This window comes from Gopherus flavomarginatus, chromosome 1 (genome assembly GCF_025201925.1).
Source record: "Gopherus flavomarginatus isolate rGopFla2 chromosome 1, rGopFla2.mat.asm, whole genome shotgun sequence".
NCBI lineage: Eukaryota > Metazoa > Chordata > Testudines > Testudinidae > Gopherus > Gopherus flavomarginatus.
In genome coordinates, this window is record NC_066617.1 from 270237645 (window position 1) to 270260207 (window position 22563).

The 22563-nt window shown below is 38.4% G+C and overlaps 1 protein-coding gene across 4 annotated transcripts in view; it reads right to left on the reverse strand.

Moving 5' to 3' along the window:
- The window catches only part of PCCA (propionyl-CoA carboxylase subunit alpha), a 445042-nt gene that overhangs the window by 278233 nt on the left and 144246 nt on the right, over positions 1 to 22563 (reverse strand). For all 4 annotated transcript variants that reach the window (XM_050948397.1, XM_050948393.1, XM_050948418.1 and 1 more), the window contains 2 exons: positions 16193 to 16271; positions 7464 to 7566 (listed from right to left, as the gene is read on the reverse strand). In XM_050948397.1, the coding sequence (XP_050804354.1) occupies positions 7464 to 7566; positions 16193 to 16271 (182 nt within the window). The remainder of the gene's footprint in view (positions 1 to 7463; positions 7567 to 16192; positions 16272 to 22563) is intronic.

Here is a 22563-nt window from a genome sequence, read left to right on the forward strand (position 1 = left end):
AAAGGAGTGCATATATTTGGCCTTTTTATATCCCACTCTCAGATAACTGTGCTGTCATCTGTGTGCCACAGATTTCATTACATAGAGTTCAAATGTAAATGTTTCACCAAATTAAACATAAAAAAGAAGCACTCTAGCAAAGCCTGCTGAAAACAGAAATGAACATTTTCTTTCTATAAAATTAGCTGAATTATAAATATGGGGAGAATATTATTTCAAACTCTAAACACAGTAACTATCTTTTTTCTAAAATCTCTACTTTTTTTTTTTAATTGTATTTATGAAGGATATGTGGGGGGGAGCTCCAATCATTTCAAACATTGTGTGAAATACAAAAATGAAGTTCATTAAATAAAAGAAGCTGAAAATCAATGGAGACAAAATTATACTGTAAGCTCCTAAAACAGTATTGCAAACATAAGTATACTGTTAACAATAGCCTGTATCAACAAAAAGGGAGTAAAATCTCAAAAGATGTCAAATTTAGCTATTGATCTATGGATGAAAAGCTTTCAGAAACAGTTACTAATGGAGCCTACTCAATGGGTTAATCACAATACAGTGCCCCTCAAATGGCAGACAAGTGTTCAGAAACATCATAACAACAAGGAGCCCAGTGGCACCTTAAAGACTAACAGATTTATTTGGGCATAAGCTTTCGTGGGGGGGGGGGGGGGGGAAGTGGTCTCTTGGCAAAAGCGAGGAGGAAAGAATGAGATTTGCAATGTAACATCCATATTTCTCCAACAATTCAGATGAAAATTTAACTGGCATAGGATGAAGAGTCTGAGTCCTATTTCACACATCCAGACTGGAGAAGCGTGCAGGCCAGCAGGATAGGACTGTCAATTGATCACGAGCTTTTCAAACTGTCAGAAGAAAGGAAAATATAGGCAATCCTAGTCTGAGCCCAATCCTCTCGTTCATACTCAGGCCATCCTCACTCCTTAATGATTCCTTTGGCTTTTCCCAACTTTATATCTTATTTCATGCTGCTCCCTATTCTTGGAGCAATTCCCCCCTTTTCATGTACTAAGCATACTTTCCTCTCCTACAAACCTTTTTCCACTAGCCTTCCCGCTCTGATTTACAATTGTCTGTGCCAGTCCTCATGCCCTATCCTTTAAAAGTGCAGTTCTGAACTCAAAATTGACTAGATAAATATAGTACCATCTTATTCAAAAACCTGTGTGAACTCATCCCATTCTGCTTACTTTAGCAAAAAAAAGTTTTAACAACTTGTTCCTTTTAGCACCACAGAGTAAACAGACCTGAGAGTGAACTAGATTCCATTACAGCTCATACATCAACACAAAATGGTTAACTAATGTGGAAATAACCCAGGCAAATGAGACAAAAGTCTGAGTTTTGATGTCAGTGGGACTACTTATGTGTTTAAAGTTAATCATATGTTAAAGTGCTTTCCCGGATCATGGCCAGATCAGCTACTCGCAGCATCAAACTCTACATTTTCATAGGAATCCTTAGGGGATAGAGGTGAGGCTGGAGCATAATTTGTCCCCACTTAACCTGTGGAACTTGGGGGATCCCCAGGAGAAATCCACATAGGTGTCTTTTGCTTTTGTGCTGGTGCTTGATCCCACCGCTTCCCAACGACCCTGGAGAGCACAAATGCTGCTAGAGCAGGGGTAGGCAACCTATGGCACGCATGCCGAATGCGGCACGCGAGCTGATTTTCAGTGGCACTCACACTTCCCGGGTCCTGGCCACTGCTCTGGGGGCTCTACATTTTAATTTAATTTTAAATGAAGCTTTCTTAAACATTTTAAAAACCTTATTTACTTTACATACAACAATAGTTTAGTTATATATTATAGACTTATAGAAAGACCTTCTACAAAGGTTAAAATGCATTACTGGCATGCGAAACCTAAAATCAGAGTGAATAAATGAAGACTCGGCACACCACTTCTGAAAGGCTGCCGACCCCTGTGCCAGATCATTGCTGTAAAGGTGTATTATAATGCATTACTAATTCATAGGAGTTTCCTAAGTACAGCTGGTCCCTGAATCTCTCAAAAGGAAGGTTTTGGAGCACACTTCAGGAAACAGAGAACACAGCATAGCTTCAGGGTGTATTAACTTGTGCTGGAGCAAAGGAATGGAGAATCCAACAGAGCATAGCCTCATCTCCTCATTCCAGTCCTGCAGAAACTGAACTCCATGGAGTCCCAGTAGAGAAGTGTCTTTAGAGAAGGGGAGACTTATACTATAAATATTATTTTAAATAATAAAACCGAAAGGACAGGGCATGCTCGCTTGTGTAGAATTGTTCTTCTGGAACAACGGCTGCTTCATTGCCCTGCTTTTCTATGACCAGACCCTCTTATTAGGACTTTTCCATTTAAACAGTTTTTCAATAGAAAATTGGGGGTGAAAGTAACTAAACAAAGCTTTTCATGAAAAAAGTGCTTGCCACAGAAAAATTCAAGTTTTAATTGAAAAAAAAGCTTTGACAAAAAGTAGAAATTGTCAATGGAAGTCTGACAAATTTATTTCCCCCTATTTATATAAACATTTTCCAGGGGGAGAGAGGGGAGAATCATCTGATCAGCTCTCCCTTATCTCCTTCTTAGTTAGGAAACCCATCTTCACTCCTTTCCCCAGTTCTGAGGTACCTATAGTCTCTAGGAAAAGTGCTTGTACCATTACTCACGCTTATATCATTACTCACATTTGCAATCTGCTTCTTAAAACTATTATTTTGCCACTATCAACAAACTTGGCTTAAAAGAAGCAGCTATGAGTACTTAACACATAGGCTTATAACGTTGCTTTTAACAATCTAGCTTAATGGTGTAAGCAAAGGAACATCCAGAATTGGGTCTTTATCTAGAGACCACTACTCATATTATTTTTAAAAACAAAACAAAAATAATTGTTTAATAAAAGCATTATTATATATAATTATTTTCAGAAGAGGTTTCACTGCCAAAATGCATTTACAGAAAGTGGGAATAACAGTCTTCAATTACTACTGGAGTGAACTGAAATTCCCATCTACCTCTAATTAAAATATGTGTTCCATCTACAGTATTTATTCCTAATTAGTGGTGATAAAAGCAAGATATTAAAAAAAATTACTAAAGAAAATGGTCAGTTTTGTGAAGTTCCAAGATTAACTAATTAGTGGTATTTATTATTGACACCTCATTACACTAAATAATAAAATAACATTTATTGCACTCTCTCCTATTTGAATTCAGCCAAATGCCATTTCCAATTGCAGCATTTGATATTTAACCAAATACCCTGCAATTAGACATTGTTTACTTTTATTTTAAACTGAGATCCTTCATGTCAGATATTCAAGGAGAACAAGACTCCAAAAATCAGTTCAAGCCATGAAGTCTATTTGGACTCTCTTTTCCTGTTAATTGTTTTTGCCTTTTCTTATGTTTTACAAGTGTTTGTTTTATTCCTCAGCACAGGAAACCCTTACATTTTTAAGTACGCATGGTTTTGGAGCTGTGCAAGAATGTTAAAAAAAACCTGTTACAAAGCTACTGCTAAATTAATAAATATTTGGCATCTATTTTCAAAGTGTTTGTATGTTTAGCAGTCTGAACATGAATCAAGGTCAATCTCCTAAACTTGATTAGGACATGTAGTTAAAATGATATACTGGATTGTTGTAAAGGTGTATCATAATGCATTACAAGGATAAAATATGATTCATTATTCTTATTTCAAATTTATAAATTATAAAAATCAATGATATCTTGTTTGATCTTTGATATTATTTTATTTATAGTATCACATTGTTCTAAAATGTGAAATATTCGAACATTTTTGAAAAGTAAAGCAAAAAACATCAGTCAGGCAGTGTTATTTAATAAGAAGTGAATAAAGGTAGATTACAAAATTAAGTACCAATATAAGAAAGCACTTGAGCACACATTTAACTTTAAGCATATATTAAATCCCATTGACTTCCAGAGTTTTCCTGAACTTGGGGTCTTAAAAATCAACTTAATTTCTGAATCCATTTTTAGACTTCTTAAATAGCCTACCATCCCCAATTCACATGCTAGTTTCACTGTGCATTTTATAGTACTTTTGTTCCAACTCTGTATCTACTGAAATAGAAGGAAATTTTGCAACTGACTCAGTTGGGTGGTTCTGCTTACTTGTTTGATGAGGTGGAAGAGAAATAAGGAGAAGATTTATCAATTTTTATAAAAAATAATTTGACAGCCAACATTACCCCTGTTGAGGAACAGATTACTTTAAGGCCCCAAGCCTACAACCACACAAGCATGTGCTTAATTTTAAACATGTGAGGAGTCTCTTTGATACTATTTAATATTGATCTTTTATGTTTATAAAACATATTTGATAGCTGACACTTTTTTAATGTTTGTATCTTTCCAGAGACCAAAGAGATGGTATTTGGTGTCACAAAGGAAGAATAGGAGTCTACAGTTTCAAAAGTGAATAGTAGTTTGGGGTGTCAAATTTGAGTCCTATCAAAAGGCCCAGATTTTCAGATGCTGGACGTTCAACACCTTATGAAAAATCAGGCCTTTTAAGGTATTTAAAGTGGAGCCCCACAAAAAGCTGGGGGACCCAAAAACCAGTAGTCACTGTTGAAAATTTGGGCCAAAAGCACTATTTGCTTGAACTCTAATGTGTTCTCTGAAACCTACTGGCTCAGATTGTACCACCCCTGGCCACTCAAAAACCAGAATATAGTTTTGGGCTTAACCTTCACCCTTAGTAGATTCAATATTTGCTCATTTTTCTGATGCCATATCAAATCTGTGTTTAGGCAAATTTTTAAGCTAAAAAACAAAAATCGGATCATACTAAGCCTGTGGGGTAAAAGAGTGGACAAATTTGGCAGCGTTAAAGGGGTTAATTTGTTTTTTCCTCTTACTTACCAGTCTACACAATCAGCAGGGTTTTTTATATTAAATTATTGAACTGCTGTCAAAGTATCTCAAGGTCTCAGTGAAAAAAAATCACATGACAAATTATAAGGAATTTGTATTTTGGACTGGAAAAACAAATGAAACTTCTGTTAAGGAAACCGACACACACATTATAGATTTCTTGTCAGAAGAGATTCATTCAGTGTTGTATCCACAATTAAGTTCCATAGATAATATGGGAAAGAATACATTCAAAATATTAAACAGGTAAAACTTCTTACCAAAATCTGTATGCCTAAATATAGTTCTGTTTGGTATCAATAAATCTGGTTTTAATTTAGATGATACCCACTGATGCACACACATTAAAGAAAGATGTCAAGTAAGTTGTTCACTCTAGTCTAATAGCACTTGCTTGGGCTTCAGAACTTTGATTTTTCAAAATTCTGACAGGCAAAATACTCACATTAAGATGTAGGAGTTGGTTTGTAATTAGTTATAAATATATTTGAAAATCTTTATTCACATCACTTTACCTAGAGTCTTAAGAAAACAGTAAAAGAAATCTCAGAATCCCTTTCAGGTTTGTTAGAGTTGTATGCAAAACTCTGACTTGACTCTTTAAATAACGTATTCTATGTCCAGTATTTTGCACTTTGAAATAATAAATCCACATAATTATTTAGCCTGAGGCACATTTTATGACTAAATCCAAACATAAGCATGATATTATAAATACTACCCCCCCATAAGATCCGCAGGAAAGTTCTAGGGCATAGTTTTATATGAATATCTTTCTGCTTCCATATGAAATAGGATGCAATACAAACCAACACTGTCAGAACAACCACTGTACTTGTCTTTTATTGAAACAAATATTGAAGAATGCGTTAAAATGTAAAGAAATTCCCTTCAGAAAATCTAAAGGTTATTCTTCTAAAACAGATTTTAAATAATTATTTAGAAATTCCCCAAATTATGTGCAATTGATAAGTCTAATAATGGTATAATTTTTTGCCTTGAATTCAATGTAAATATGACTCAGATATTGGTTACATAGTATGAATCAAGCACAGTATATTATACACCCACTAATGGCAAAGGTTCAAAAATTCTTTAATGTATATAATAAAATTTTAGCATAATTTTGAAGTATAATAGTGATGATGTAGCTGAGATAGCACTTCTGCTCAAACTCTATTTTTAATCATTTATACTCTTATTTCAAAGTAGTATTTGGGGGTGCAAATTTCTTGTTCTTGGCTAAAAGTCCAAAGGAAATTGTCTTGGAAAATGTAATATTTTGCTACATTATTCTTCTAATGCATGAGCATTAGAAGAGATTTGTTTCCATTAGTTAAGACATCTTTAAATGTATTTATTTTCAAAACAGAGGCTTGTTTTAAATGTTCAGATTTGGTGAATTCTTGTAAAAAGGACTAGTGTCTCTAGCATGAACAAAATTTATCTTCAAGCCTGAAAAGAGCTGCTTGTAACACAAAGGGCATTTGGAGTAGTTCCATTTGCTTCAGTGGAGCTATGCCAAATTATACCAACTGCAGGTCTGGCCCAAGATCAAAATTAATCTTCTTTTGTAACTAAGCTATCCAAGGAACAGCCGTATATTGTGAACTGTGAGGCAACACCTATACACACCTTAAGTGGTTCAACTGACTTCACGGCAACTACAAATGTGTAGTTCAAATTATATACATCATCAGTCATCAGAACCTGTCGATGACCTTCATTTGATTTTCCTGTGTTATGTCCAATGTATCTCAAGGAATTAAGCAATCTCCTCTGGACAAATAAGAAAATGTTAAATGTGCTCTGGAGGAAGTTGGCTCTAGATCACCTTAGCTTGAAGAATGCTTCGATAGTGGGAAGTGGAAGTGAAAAACAAATGAGAAAGTTTGGGGCAGGCAGATCTTTGAGGTTCAGACAGATGCATGGATACCATTTCTCTCATTTTCCTGGAAAACAGAGGGGAGTAGCAGCGAAAATGTTATTTTGTTATCTGAAGTATATTAATAGATTAATCCATGCTAATGGAAAGAAGGGTAAAATATAGCTCTAAGCAAAGCCTACCCCCATCAATTAGAACAAGTAGCACTGTATCAAATAGTCTCACTCAGAGTTTCTTCCAGATCAGGGGAGTTTTAAGTTGTGATGGATACTCTGTAGGAACCCTGCTGAAGGAAGCAGCTGAAGGGATATGCTAGATCAGCATATCACATAGCCACCATGGTCACAAACGCCTTCCCCATTAGCCTGCACCACCCGCTTTTTGGGTTGCAATGGACCCATCTGGACTCTCTATCAGAACAGATGATGCAGTGGAAGAAAAGAGGTTGCAAGACTTTCCACTTCTAGAATCTACCATGAAAGAAGCTTAAGAGGACAGCTGAATCCAAGTCACTGTCTCTGAGTAACAGAATACAATTTGATATCCACATTAATGTCTTTAAAGCTATAATAAATCTGACCATGTTTACCATTATAGTGCATGTTTGACCATCTCAAAGTTTGATCATTTCAAATTTTATTTCAAATGGAAAAAATACAAACCTGAATTTCTATGTGGCGAGGGTTATCAATAAATTTTTCTATCAATAGTCGATCATCACCAAAACTTGAAGCAGCTTCTTGAGATGAAAATCTAAAGCCTTCCCTTAAAAAAAAAAACACAAACAAAAAAGCAAGGCTGACAATAAAGAAAATTAATCCTTTTACAGTCTGATTCAGTTTCCACTTAAGTTAGTGGGAATTTTGGTATTCACTTAAATCAGACTACCATCCGTTAATCTATATATCACCAAAAAGACACAATTCACTAAGTGTGCATTCATTTTTTTGAACAGAATGTAAAAATAAGAGCTTTCTTGGATCGACAGAAGGAAGTAAAAATTCATTAATTTCCCCCTCAAAGAACAAGGGGAACGCTGAAGAGTTTAAATGTTTGAGCATTTTTAAGACAATTGGACAACTCTGCACAAGTTACATATTTTCCATGAGAAAAAACTGTAAAATTCCAAAAACAATTATGTAATATAAAATTTACATCTTGGATGGGTCCATCATTAATTTTTAGGAATTGCAGCATCTGAATAACTCAACGACGGTAGAGCCAAAGGTTAGTTAAACAAAAATTAAATGAAGAACAAATCTTGGATGCTATACTCAGGGCTGGTGCAAGGATGTTTCATGCTCTAGGCAAAACTTCCACCTTGCGCCCTCCCCCGTTCCCCGAGCCCCCACCCTGAGGCACTCCCTTCCCCTGGTAGCAGCTCCCCACCCCACCCTGCTCTGAGGCACCCCTCCATGCCCCAGCTCACCCCTGCTCCGCCCTCACCCTGAGCACGCTGTCGCTGCTTCACTTCTCCCGCCTCCCTGGCTTGCGGCGCCAAACAGCTTAGGCGCCGCAAGCCTGGGAGGTGGGAGAAGTGAAGCAGCCATGGCATGCTCGGAGAGGAGGCGGAGCAGGGGTGCGCTGGGGCGGGGAATCCCCCTGCGTGCCACTCTCCCTCCTTACCTGCTTCAGGCGGCCCTCCCCGCATCCTCCTGCCCCAGCTCCCTCCCCCTAAATGCCAGCGGCAATCAGGGTGGCTGAAGATCCACCCGCCACGGTCACTGCCGAAGAAAATGCCGCTCCTCAAATCCTAGTGTCCTAGGCGACCGCCTAGGTCACCTAATAGATTGCACCGGCCCTGGCTGTACTATATAAATTCAGCTGTTCCACATATTACTAAATGCACAATTTTTTTAAACACAATACGTAGCTATTGTCATAAGTTTTTTCATAATGTATGGTAGAACTCAGCCTTATATTGCATGCACCAAGCCCCTTAGTATGATTTCCCCTCCTGCCTTTATTTATTTTCTCCTACATAACAATTTAATTTTTCATTTGTTTGATTAGTGAGATATCGAACGTGTTGGTTTCACTTTTCCTGAGCAGTTACTACTGCGGGACATGACTAGTGAAATACAAATTTAAGTATAATTTCCATTGGGTAAAGTTGACACATGGTGAATACAGCCCAAAGGCTGCAAGGTGGACTCTGCAATCCCTTCACACAGCAGACAGAGGTTCTGTGCTGGCCTCAGAGACAGGCCACTTCACAGGGGAGGTGGGGGAGCAAATCACTGTATCTTTAGCTGCAGGAAAACAATCATCCTAACACCACATGTAGGAGGTGCAGAGTGGTAGCAGTCACTGTTTTAGCCTATAAAAATGGAACAGTAGCCATGGAAGGGCAGTGATGCACTTGCCTATTAGTTGGAGGTAGCTGTGAATTTCTTCTCTCCCAAACTCAGTTCAGTGTCCTAAACAAAGCCTCCCGACAGTTTTTTGTAGGATGGATGAACGTGGCCCTTTTTTGAGAATTATGTTTAAAGGTACCTCTATCATCCTCTTAAACACACACATTTAGATAATGGCTGTTTTATAATTTAAAGAGATTTGAATTTGTTTAGCACTCAGTTATTCCCTTTGGCCAATTATATCTTTTAACCTCAAAACAATATATGTATTTATTCAAGAGGAAGATTAACTTCAGCGTATTCGTGCTCTGTACAACAAAATTATACCACTTGTATACAAGTAGACACCGCTCTAGCTTATCTGACTAAAAAAGTTAAACTAAAATGGGGCAAAATAGAGAGAAAGAGAGAGAGACACACACACAGAAATACATCCATATTTATCAAAACAGATTCTGAACAATTTTAAGTACACCGGACCCTCGCTAAAACATGGGATTTGGGATCCATGCGCTATACCACATTATAGCAGGGACTGTGTTAAAATGAATTTCATTAAAGTAATTAAATTTGGGATCGATGGCCGCAACCGTGTTATATGCGAATTCGTGCTATATAGACACGCATTCTAGCGATGGTCCAGTGTATTAAATCAATGGATTTGCTTTTGTAAACATTATATGAGACAGTATTATGGGAAATTGATTGACTACTTTATTTTTCCTTCACTGAAGAATGTGCTAATTAAAAATCCAGACTGCAATGCTTGTTTAAAAAAAAAAAAAATCAATATGCCTAATTTCCTCATCTATACATCTGTAAAACCTAAAAATACATGATTGTCTTAATTAGGTATTTTGACCTTATTTACACACTTGTGTTTTCTAAACCTATCTTTGTGTCCATAAATAGAATGAAGAATATTAATAAAAGAATGAATTTCATTCATTTTAAAGGGGGCATAGAAGACCTAGTCAGATTACACAGGCTAGGCAGAGAGACAATGTCTGGATGTAAGCCCTACAAAGATATTACGTATTTTAAGCTTCACACTTCCCTTTGAATCAGGACTGAACCAGTGGTGTAGGGACCCAAAGCCTTAGGATATACTGTCTCAGATCCTTGCCATGGCTAAGGAGCACACTGTCAGCTCAGGAGAGGGTGGTGAAAAGGTGGCCTTTGCACTCCTCCAATTCTGGTTGAGTTGTGTGCCAGACTGGTTTCTCCAGGGATGCTGTAGGGCTTCTTTAATGTCTTTTTTCTCCACCTAGACTACGCTTCTTGGCAAGAAATATGCATTCAGTAAAAACAGAACCCACAAGTTTTCTTGCTGTTGGCTGAATTGCAATGGAATGAGCTGGGAGCACTGCATGCCCACAAAGCTCAGCCTCACTACAATTACAGAAACCACCTTCTTTGGGCAGAAATAGATAGAGTAAGTAGGAGACTTGTATATTGTAATGTGACATTATATCCCAATACTGGGACCAAATACCAATTAATGGGGGAAAAATAAAATTCCAGTGCTGGTATTGCTTAGACACTTTCTGTCTAGTTCTGTGTTCTTGTAAAACCTAGCTCTAAAAACAGCTGTTTGGGAATCACCAATACAATCCCTTTAAAACTGTGACTGTTAAGTGCAATGCTTAACATTAATCTAAATATTAATAACTTACAAATAATTGGTTTTAAAATAAACATAAAAACTAAACAAACAAAAAAACACAAATTTCTTTTAAATGATTTGAGAAAACTCTTGTATATAGTCACAACATTTTTACTATATAAATGGCTGGCTTCTTGTTTATAAAAAGACACAGTCAAAGACCTAGAATCACAATTTAAATACCTGGGGATTTGATTCCTCCACTCCTCTCCCCCCCAGTAAAATGGAATTTCACAAATTTAGTGAGCTCTCTGTATTCACTTTTAATATTCTATCAAATAACTCATATCCAATCTATTTACAACATCCTTGATTACAGCATAAAAAAAATCTCTTTGGAGAATCAGTGTTGTGTTAAATTTTCTTAACTGAATGCAATTTTTTTTAAAAAAAACAGATTTACAAAATTAGAGGATGTAATGAATGCAGCACGGGAAGTCACCAATAACTTTGTTTGCCATAGTCCCCTTTTCTACTAAACTACCCAGGAACAACAATCACAGACAGCTTTATGACTTCACCTACCCAAGAAAGGAGACAAAAGATCTATCAATCAAGGCAGATATACAAGCACCAACCTATTCTCTTCTTTTCCAGTGAAACTTCCAGAGCAGAGTAATAGAGAAGTTCAGAGACAAAACTCCAAGTGATGCTCTTTGAGGGGAGGTGGGAGAAGAGAGGAATATAACAAATAGAATTACTGACAAATAATTTTCTCTTATGTTATATGTCCCTCTTCTCCCATACTGCTGAACAGCAGCAATTGAAAACAACCAATGTTATGAACAGTAAATCAAGAAAGGTGGGCTTACCTTCCAAAGGCACTTGAAGCACCTAATAGATATCAGCCGCAAAGACAAATTCGACTGGTAATGAGGAGTTGAGGAGATGACTGAGAGGGCATCTCAATTTTCAGAAGCAGATGCTTCTGCCCTGAAAGCCTAGAAGGTTGCCATGCCTCTTAGAGAACAGCATTTAACAACACTGAATATAGCTTCTGACATAGCTGTAGGCTAATGAGATACAATCTTTAATTTGCCTAGACACTGTGGTCTTAGTGGTCTTCTTGTTACAACCTTCAAAATAGATAAACTGTAAACTTTTCCACAACTGAGTAAGAGTTATGGAAAATTTCAGACATTCAAGGACAGAGCGACACTGTCTTTACTACAGTAAGACTGGGACACAGCTTAGGTAAACAATAGGCTCACTATCATTTCATACTCATCTTAGCAAGGTACTTGGGGCAGTTGTTAAACTGGCAATAAGAAAAAAAATTGCCAAGCATAATTTCCCATTCTAAAAGCTGTCATAACTACACCTGAAAATAACTTGAAAAAGCAGTTTCTATCTAATGTATTCATACTTTCATGGATCTGTCATCCAAAGGTTTGAATAGGGTCTTTTCATCTCCTGGAAAACTAAGGATAAATCCCACTGCAGACATGTTACCTGGTACAAAGATGAGAAATTGTGGCCCCATAAAAGGTAGAGCTCACACAAGAGCTAAGATGGCTAACACATGACCAGAAAGAACACTGAACCTTTTCTTGAAACCAGCTTGAGTCGGGGGAAAGGGAGACACAACATGCTGGAGGGAATAGGCCTACATGTCCAACCTCTTTCAGAACACCAATTCCAATGGTGAGGGGAGCATAATTCCAATCCAATCAAGGGTGAGAAAGGATGGCTGCATCCTGCTGAGAGATGCATGCAATTTTAAACCACCTTGGAGAAGCCTTCAGCTGCATACCTCTACAGCTCAATCTCTATGCTGTCAGTGCACGGTTTTCTGGGTTAGAGAATAGTGGTCTATGCATGTAGGCCACAGCCCTCTGCTTGCCACATCTTGCAAGGGCCTAGTACTGATGGACAGATACCTAGGACTGGAGAACAAAAGCTCCAGAAGATTGATTCTGAGAAATCATTCAAGGAGATGAAGGGAGACCAGAGACCTTGGATTTTCAGGGTTAGCTCCTTAACTGCAAAAAGTTCATGTATACCACTACAAAGGCTGCCAAGAGATAAGAACTCCCTAGCAGTCTGTTCCAAACATACACACAAAGTGGGAAATTGAATGAGAGATGCATTTTGTCTATGGAAGTCAATAATGCTGACAGAGACCTTGAGGTGACAGCAGACAGCAAAGTAGAGGAATCACAGTATGAGTCTACAATGTATCATGAGTTTGCAACAGGAAATAAGTCCAATGTAATTTTGGACTGTTTATGCAGAGAAGTTCATCACAATGCAAAGAAGCAATAGTCACTCCATACAGCTCTGCTACAATTGATCATTCTAGACACCTCCATTACCGCGAGGATATTCATAGTTTGGAGAGAGTTTAGAAGAGATCAATTAAAATGGTGAGAGAGCTGACGGGATGACATATGAAGATAAGAAGATCAGTAAAGCAGAGATTAATAGGAGACTTGATAACTTTCCAAAAGCAAGGAGAGTATAAATACCAAAGAGAGAAAAGAATTATTAAGGGTGGTAGATTGAGGTATAACTAGGGATGAATAATGGGATGAAATTAAGAATGAAAAGTTTTCTGCCTAAATTTTTCTAAGAGTGAGATCTGTAGGACTGAATAATAAAAGCTCAAGGGATACGCTGAAAGTCTCATCACTTAAGACCTTCAAAAAGTACACAGGATGAAGCACTAGTAATTATGCAACAAGGGAATAATCTTGCAATAGCAAGGAGTGAAGTAGTTCAAATACGTCTTTTCTATGTTCAATTTCTATTGGGAATCGTAATCCGTGGTCTTTAATCTTAATTCTTTAAACAAAATATTGTGCATCCCCTGTTTTGAAAAGTAGATTGCAAACTGTGCATCAAATACTCTATATCCTGAAAATCCAGTAAGTGTTTTTTAAGTAAAGTAACTTAAAATGAATTTAGAATTTATGGAAGGTGTCATGTTCACAGCACTCAGAACTACGTCCACAGGGCAAACGCAATATAAATGTGCATACACTGGCCCACCAACATATTACAAAACTGTTCTAGGGGTACTGCCTCTATAGTTGAGAAGGTAGTTCAGTCTTCATCTCTGCTGAGATTGCCAACATTAGAAATTAGCATCTTTTTAAAACTCAAACTGGACTGAGACCACAAATTCATCCCACAGGATACCAATCGGCAACTAATCAGATGGCAATTGTTTGTCACTACCAACCTGGGCTGCACTCAGAACAAGAAGCTCAAGGTGAGAGCAGCAAAATGCTATCACTTTTCCCTGGAGCCACCCATTTCAAAAATCAATGTCAATAGGATTCATGTGATTAGAACCAGAAACCACTCTCTTGTTGCTGCACAAAATGGAAAAATACTTTACTATATTTCTTAGACAATATAATCAGCATGTAGAAGAATCTTGCACAGCCTTTCAATGTCACACATATGTCATCAATGTTGACTATTAAAAATTAGCAGGAAGTATTGTTCTATTAATATTTCTTCTTCTCCAAATCATACTGTTCCTATTCTAAATATTTTCCCCTCACTCTTAATCTCAGTTTACCCTTCTGTAACAGATAGCAAAATATTTAACCAACTTTAGTTAAAATTTAGGCTTCACTGCTGCCTAGTTGTGAATTGTAAAATGAGAATTTCCTATTGATTAGATGGGTAGGGCAAATATAGTTAATCTGTAAATTACTCTTTTCTTAGTGACTCTGTATGTTCTTTCTCCTACCATTTTTTACACTTTTTGTGGGGTAAGGAAACTTTGCAAAGGAAGGATAAATGTAACATTAGCTAGATGACCATCCGGGAGACAGAGTCCTGGGTACACAGTAACAAACACTGAATGGTATTCCAGTGGTTTTTCCATAAACAAGGCAAGTATCACTAGCTGTTGGTTCTAAAGCAGTGTTATTAAGATAAACAAAAATCACATGCCTACTTGGATTCTGTTGACATCTGCATCAGAGAGCTTTCTGACTACCCCAATTCTTATCTGTACTGCTTTAAAACCACTTAGCGATCGTAGTTTAGTACTGCATTTTCATTTTTTTTAAAGTTACTTATTTTGTGAAATTTCTTTTGATGATATCTGAACAAAAACAAACAGAAGTGAATATCTTTTGATTTAGTACAACAGAAGTACTTGTTGACTGTTCAAGATCAAGGGAGTAATTCTGATTTCTAAAGCAATAGGAGCAAAGCATCCTTCTAAGTATGACGTGTGTTATCCTAAAACCTCATTCTAAGATGCTATCCTTAATTTCCTATTTAGACTAGAACATAAAGAAGCTACAGGAAGTAAAGAACGTAAATAAGATTATATTATTTATATGTAAAAATTGTTTAATTGTTGGCTATTCATTTTTTTAATTTTCTTCTAGCTTTTAGAACCGAAACTTAATTCAATTTTTTAACACATGGCACAGCAGTTCATTAAAAATGAACTTATCACATAAAATTAAACTGAGTTAATTACAGCTGTTATATCCTAGTGTGGGCAGCATTCAATTTAGAAATAAATCATGAAGAAAGCGTACCTCAAGTTAAATCATTTTTCTCACTGAGAAAGTCTTCTGACAATCCCTAGTGCATTGAAGACATCCCAAAATGCATCATTCTGTGACATCACTAATACGATAAGTTGCAACCGGTCTCCTGATTATTAGGTCACAGAAAAATGCATTCTGAAATATCTTCAATGAACTCAAACGTGCTATAAAGGGTTCAGTATCTTGTGGGAAGATCTATTATAAAAAACTGAAAACTTTTTTTTGGTGTTGAGTGCACTCTCTCTCTCTCTCTCTCTCTCTCTCTCTCACACACACACACACACACACACACACACACACAAGTTTACTGGAGATTAATTACATGATTTTGTGCTAAAATATTAGTTACAGCCCAGATCCTGAAAACACTCAGAAATGTGTTTCCGTACATTAGTAGTCAGTCCCACGGAATTTAAGAGGACTAATTGCATGAATAAATGCTTGCAAGACCAGGGGATAACTGTTTACCTTACTTAATACACTGATAATTCATATAACAATAAATTCAAAGACATACAATATAAATATTATTTACATCATAGATTTATAAAATAAATAAAGCTACAGTAGAAAGGCAGTCGGAAGATATTTTTTTCTTATTCCAGTAAGTTGTAAACTGTTTGTAATACTTGCACAGGCAGGTTTGTATTGAAAAAATATATATTAAAAAAATAAAGAAACCACCTGTGTATCATGCGCACTTTCTACAAAAGGGATAAAAGCAAAAACTATCCAATTTCTCCATTTCACATTTGGTATCTGTTTAATTGTCAGTACACAGTGGTTTAATGGAACTTTGGTAACTGCAGTATTCATCAAGGCTAGTTTTTTGGACAGCATCTCACCTGGTCTCTTCATCATTCCAAGCGATTCTCATGCCTTTCCCACCACCACCTGCTGAGGCCTTGATCATGACAGGGTAGCCTAACAGTGGGGAACAATTAGACAGAAGTTCAAACTTTGATCAGTTGCTCATATGAACATGACAACTGACCACATGTCCAATAATGCAGCAGACAATAAGTAGTTTATTATAAACTGTTTGGCGAGAGAAGAGGGGTTTTTTTCCCCCTTTTTAAGACTACATTGTCAATACAGTACATTCGTGATGCCATTAACGTCAAGAAGAAAAGGTTGCAGCAGAGCTGGAGCACAAAGTTCCGACTACCTTCACTGGCGGCAAGAAGGAACTGAGGGTGGGGGTAGCCCGTGGCTCCCCTTATAGCGTGATATACAGGCGCCACTCCAGGGGTCACCATGGTGCTCCCCCAGTACAGGTACTGCTGAGGGAAAAGCTTCCGGCACTGGTGCACATGGCGAGCACACACACACCTACTGTGGAATACACATGAGCAATCACTCAAAGAAGAGGCATTTTCCCCAAACTGATGTGATACAAACACTATATTAAGGGACAAAATCTGACACCTCTGCTCAGACTGAGTGGTATTTTACTCCCAGAGTAAAGTTAACTTTTTATGAATTTTTCAATTTGGCTGTAAAAGTTTTCTGAATGTTAAAAAGAAAGCGAGAGAGAGGAGAGAAATTAGTACATGTAGCATAACTATTTAGATTAAAAATTACTTTCCAAAGGCTATTTCTTATTTGCATTGATTCATCTGCCTCTCTCTTACACTAATCTGTGGGACATTTGGTAGTTAAGGATCAGATTGGAATAGCTTCTTAGATAGTGTGATATTTGCAAAGCTAGGGAAAAAATTCACAACCATTTGTGTGTCACAGGGCTGCAGGTATAGTGTATGAGGATGCTAATTAGAGCAAACTCTACTCCAGCTGACTTGTCTTGGCACTAAAATCGTCATCTGTCCTTGCAAAATGAAGATTTGTTTCTACGTATGACTGATCTGGGAAGCTCACTATTTAAGAGATTTGGGGATGATAGTGAATATTTGGATACAAACCAAAATAGGGATGCCCAAATCAACCACTTTAACAAATTTCACTGTAGTTTTTACTGTTTACTTATTTAGTTCTATGAACTTTTCAAACAGTTCACATCTATTTTCAAACAGCTCACATCTATTTAATTTCAAAGGGAAGGCTGGTAAGAATAATTGGACTTGAAAAAACTTTCACATAAAGAGAGATTGGAAAGACTTGAGTTTTCTACCTTTGAAATGAGGTGAATAAAAGTGGAGATGATAAAACCATATAAATTAATGAATGGTCTCGAGAAGGCAGATTGGAAGCTTCTGAACTTTCCTGCCACATAATACAAAACAAATAGGACATTCAGTTAAACTGAGGTGGCAAATTCAAAACTGATAAAAGAAAATGCTTTCCCAAAGTGTAATTTAACTGTGGAACTCCTTGCCACAGAACATCAGTGGGCAAATTTAGCAAGATTCAAAATGGGATTAGACATTTTTATGGCTGACAAGAATATCTACCAGAGTTGTTATTGTGAAAGCTAAAAAAGGATATTGGAAGGGATATAAAACCTCATTATAAAACCTTATACTTCAGGCCTTTAGCTAATATCTAACTATTAGAGATTAGATGTGCCCTGTTGTGGGGAGCAGATTACCCTACATTTCCCTACTGTGGATTTCTTACTCCATTCTCTGAAACATCTGGTGCTGATCAGTATCAGCAACAGCATATTGGATGAGATGGAACATGGGTCTGATCCAGTATGGCAATTATGATGTTCCAATCTAACATTAAAAATAAAAATTAATGTTATGTGCTCCATTGTAATACCGCCTGGAAAAGTTCATCTTCTTACCAATAAGGCTAATCATTTCAGCCTGGTATAACACATAATATTATTCAATTGAATAACTCATTGATTTTACTTATACATAGAAGCTACAGTCATTATAAAAATGATTATAATTTTGCTGACATTCAGTTCCAGGGGAAAAAGAGGTATACTGTTTACATATTATAAAATACGTAGATCACATTTTTCAACCAAGTTGTCTAAACTGGGTTACTTAACAAAAAATGTACAGGAGGATTTATTGGTATGATCCACTGAGTTTTGCTGCACTTTACTTCTGCTTTTTGGTAGTTTTATGTGTATTGATTTCATATTAGCTGTACATGTACATAAGGTGGCAAATCAAGACTAGACATAGTATAGTCCCAGTAAGTGTAAAAAAAACCAGCACACATTTTATAAAGAAAGTTTCAATATACACATACAACGTTCCATGGTAAGGGAGAAAATTTCTGCAGTCTACTGTTCTGATGCCTTCCAAGAGAGCATTTTTATTAGATAGTTATCATACTTCGGCTTTGTCTGCATTTGGAAAAAATGACAAATGCAGCAAGGGTTTTTCCCTATCCTCTCTCAGCTGGCATTGAAAACAATTTAAGTCATAGACCAAACAGAACAGTATTGACAAACCCCAACAATAGAGCCATGTTTGACTTCTGTGTTAGAACATGATTCAAACAGGTCTCATTGAAATATTTTCTCACAGTTTGACCAGAGAGAGAACTGCCTATTCCCTACTGTTACAACTGGGTTCAAAAAACGGTATTTGAGAAATGTACTGCAATAAGGAAGAGGAAAAAATGAAAAAATAATGGGGAGAAAAGGGTATCCAACCTTTTCCAAATTTCAAGAAAGCCTGCATGTGAATTTTGAGCAGAGGTTGAGTCCTATTTTTGCCTAATTTAAACAGAGTCTGGTAGACTTTTGATGCTGTATAAAATAAGTAATATTGTCATCATTAAGCTGCTCTGTTCAGTCTTTGCACAGTTAAATATATTCAGTATTTGAGTATCAAAAGGCAGGGCCGTCCTTAGCCATAGGCAGAATAGGCAGCCGCCTAGGGCACCACTAGGTCTGGGGGCACCTCTCTGCTGGGAGGCCGGACAGACAGGAAGCAGTGGAGCTTGTAAGAGCAAGGCTGCTGGGTCCTAGAGAGAGCCGAATGCAGCACAGTCTGAGGGAGGGGATTGGCTGCTGGGGTCTCAGGGCAGGGGTGGGGGAAGGAACTCACCTGTGAGTGTGACTCCTTCCCCCGGTGTGAGGTAAGCCAGCCTCAGCAGCTCTGGCAGTATCCTTTGTTGTCCCCCATAACATCCATTCTTCTCCCCCGTGCCCCACAGAGCACCCCATCTTTCTCTCTTCCCCCTCTCCTCCCTGGCTGTCTGCTGAGGAATGACAGTGAAAGTAACTCACTTCCTTGGCAGGCAGCCAGGTTTGGAATGGTCGCACAGGGCTGAGTTGGGGCATGTGCAAAAAATCAGGACAGGGGGTCGGGGCAGAGTGGGCAGATGTCCCACTTTTATAGGGACAGTCCCAATTTTGGGGTCTTTTTCATATATAGACTCCTGGTGCCTATATAAGACAAAGCCCCATAATATCGGTCACCCTAGCTGGGGAGTGCATCTCTCCCCTGGGCAGAGCTGCACAGGGCAGGATGAGCTGCTGTGGCTCCATGGGTGCCCCGTCCCTGAGATCAGATGCTGTGCTAACTTCACCATGGTCCGTTGGGCTGGCGGTGGTGCCCAATGGTTTGTGATCAGACCTGAGGGTTTGCTGCTGCTGTTGCCACTTTGCACCCCAAGAGGTGGATTTTGGGGTCCTGCAGTTTTCCACCTATCTCCTCCTCTACTGCAGCTGTTGGACCAGCAGATTGGGGGGTGAGCCAAGCATGAAAACAGTGCTGTGTTGCCATTTAGATTGTCATTTAACAAATTTGTTTGCCAAAAATGCTTGCTAACAATCCTGAATTGAATTTCAATTTTTTTTCTAAAAATCAATATCTTAGCCAAAAACAGAAAATTAAGTTATTGACAATTATTTGTGACAAGTTTGGTAAGGGGAAGAGAGTGGGCCAGATTTCATCAGAGAAACAAAAAACGTGGACTGACTTTCCTATAGCCTGTTACTGCTAAATAGAGCCCTCCAACAACTGTAATATGCTCATCTCCTTGCTAGTGTATAGCGCAGGGGTTCCCAAACTCTAACAGCCCACGAACCCCTGTCACTAAATTGTGAAATGTCATGAAACCCCTCCTAAAAATGAATATTTTCAGGGATTTAAGTTTAAATTTCCTCAGTGTGATGGATGCCCCAACTGCCCGCCCTGCTCTTCCTAGGGCTCAGGCTGGGGTTCAGGCTGCCGGCTCCCCTGCTGATGGGGGCAGGGCTCAGGCTGCCAGCTCCAACTGCCCAGCCCCACTCTTTCTGTTACTCGGACTGCCAGCCCGACACAGAGCACTGGGGTTCAGGCTGCTGGCTCCCTTGCTGACCTCCAGGACTCAGGCTGCCAGCCCCAACTGCCCGGCCTCACTGTCTTTAGGGTTCGGGGTGTCTGCCCTGCAGCCGGGTCCCATCTTCTGTCTCCAATGCCCGGGGTCCTCTGGCCGCCATTAGTGAAATTTTTCTGGCAGACTCCCTGTAACGTTCTGCAAACCCCCAGGGGTTCACGAACCCCAGTTTGGGAACCACTGGTACAGAGCAGGGGTTGGCAACCTACAGCACAGGTGCCAAATGTGGCATGCCAACTGATTTTTGATGCTCTGAGGTTCCGGCTGCTGCCCCATTGCCAGCCAGGTCCCGGCCGCTGGCCCCACTCAGCACCCGCTGCTGGCCTGGGGACCCCCAAGGAACCCCAGGCTGGCAGTGGGCTAAGCAGGCTGGTGGCTGAGACTCCGGCTGTGCCACTCAACCCACTGTTGGCCTGGGGTTCCATTCACTCAGCTGGCAGCAGGCTGAGCAGGACTAAATTCAACGAAATAGGAAAACAAGAGCAACTAATGACAAAGTGCAAGGACCTAGAGAGCTTCCTGAAGCACGGTGATAGTTTTGATTTAAATGGACTTGAACTGTATGAAGAATTGAGTACACTGTCATCAGTGTTGCCACATGCAAAATCAATGATGGACATTGTACAGTTTATTCACACCAGCAAACTTGTTGATATATATATCCCCTAATGTGTACACTGCCACTCATATTCTACTGACAATTTCTGTAACAGTAGCATCAGGAGAACAGAGTTCCTCAAACCTAAAGCTCATTAAAAACTACCTCCACTCTACAATGAGTCAGGAACACTTGACTGGTCTTGCTATTCTTGCAATCAAACAAGACATCATTTTGTCTTTGTCATATGGTGACATTACTGATTTTGCAGCCAAAAAAGCCAGAAAGATTGCTTTTAATTAAAAACGAATCCTTGTTTCAATACCTCTTCATAGAAATTTCCAATAAAAATGTTGACAAATTTAAAAAATTATAATATTTGCATCATTCTGCCAAATCAGAATTTTTTCTATAGTGCTACTTCTTTAGTGCTAGTCCATCAGCATTACAATGTGCGTCATTAAGTTAAACTGGTTTTAATAACATGCATGTGGCAAGTTTTCCAATACTGTAAACTTATGTTTCTGTTGCTCAGAGCAAGTCAGGCACAGGGGCACCAGTTTAATAATCCTGCCTAGGGCACCATAAATCCTAAGGACGGCCCTGTCAAAAGGGGTCAGCAAGGGCTTGTGATAGTTCCCTTTTGCTGTTACTTCCCAGTTTTCATCATTGCCAGCACATCTTACCGTCAGATATTATTTTATTAAATTATTTTTATAAAGTAGTACCTTTGGACCATTAACTGTGTCTGTCCAGCAACACAAGTCTCCGTGTCTCTTTTCAGTATCTATTTTAAGTAACATTAAACATCAGCCAGCTATCAGTGAACTGAAACATGACAATAGCATGTTTTCCAGCTACTTTGGTTTTGTACAGGCTTTGGTTCCTGGTTGTTCTGCTCACTCACATGGCAAGATGTAAAATGAAACTTACTAGATCCTGATCATGCTTCAGAGATCAGGACTCTAGTAAGTTTCAATTTGCGACTTACAGCCTGAATAGATGGAACAGCCAGGAGATTACCCAAAAAAGAAAATCCCTGCTGGTTTCACATCACTGCCTGTACATCACACAGAACAGAACTCTTCAGAATGGAGCAACAGGAGCAGAGAGAAGAGGAAAGAAAGGATGGACCACAACAATAAAACAAGAAGGGAAAAGGAAGACTGACAATCCATTGGAAGTGATGAGAGAAGAGAATTAAAAATACTGTTAAAATGTAAAGGAGTAGAGCTACTGAGATTATATATTGCAGAAAGGACTATGGGAGAAGTAAAGCTCACACAGAAAAGTACAGGGAGAGGGAATATGTAAACAATAACAGGAAAGAAGAGTTGACAGAACATATCCTAATTGGGGGGCTGG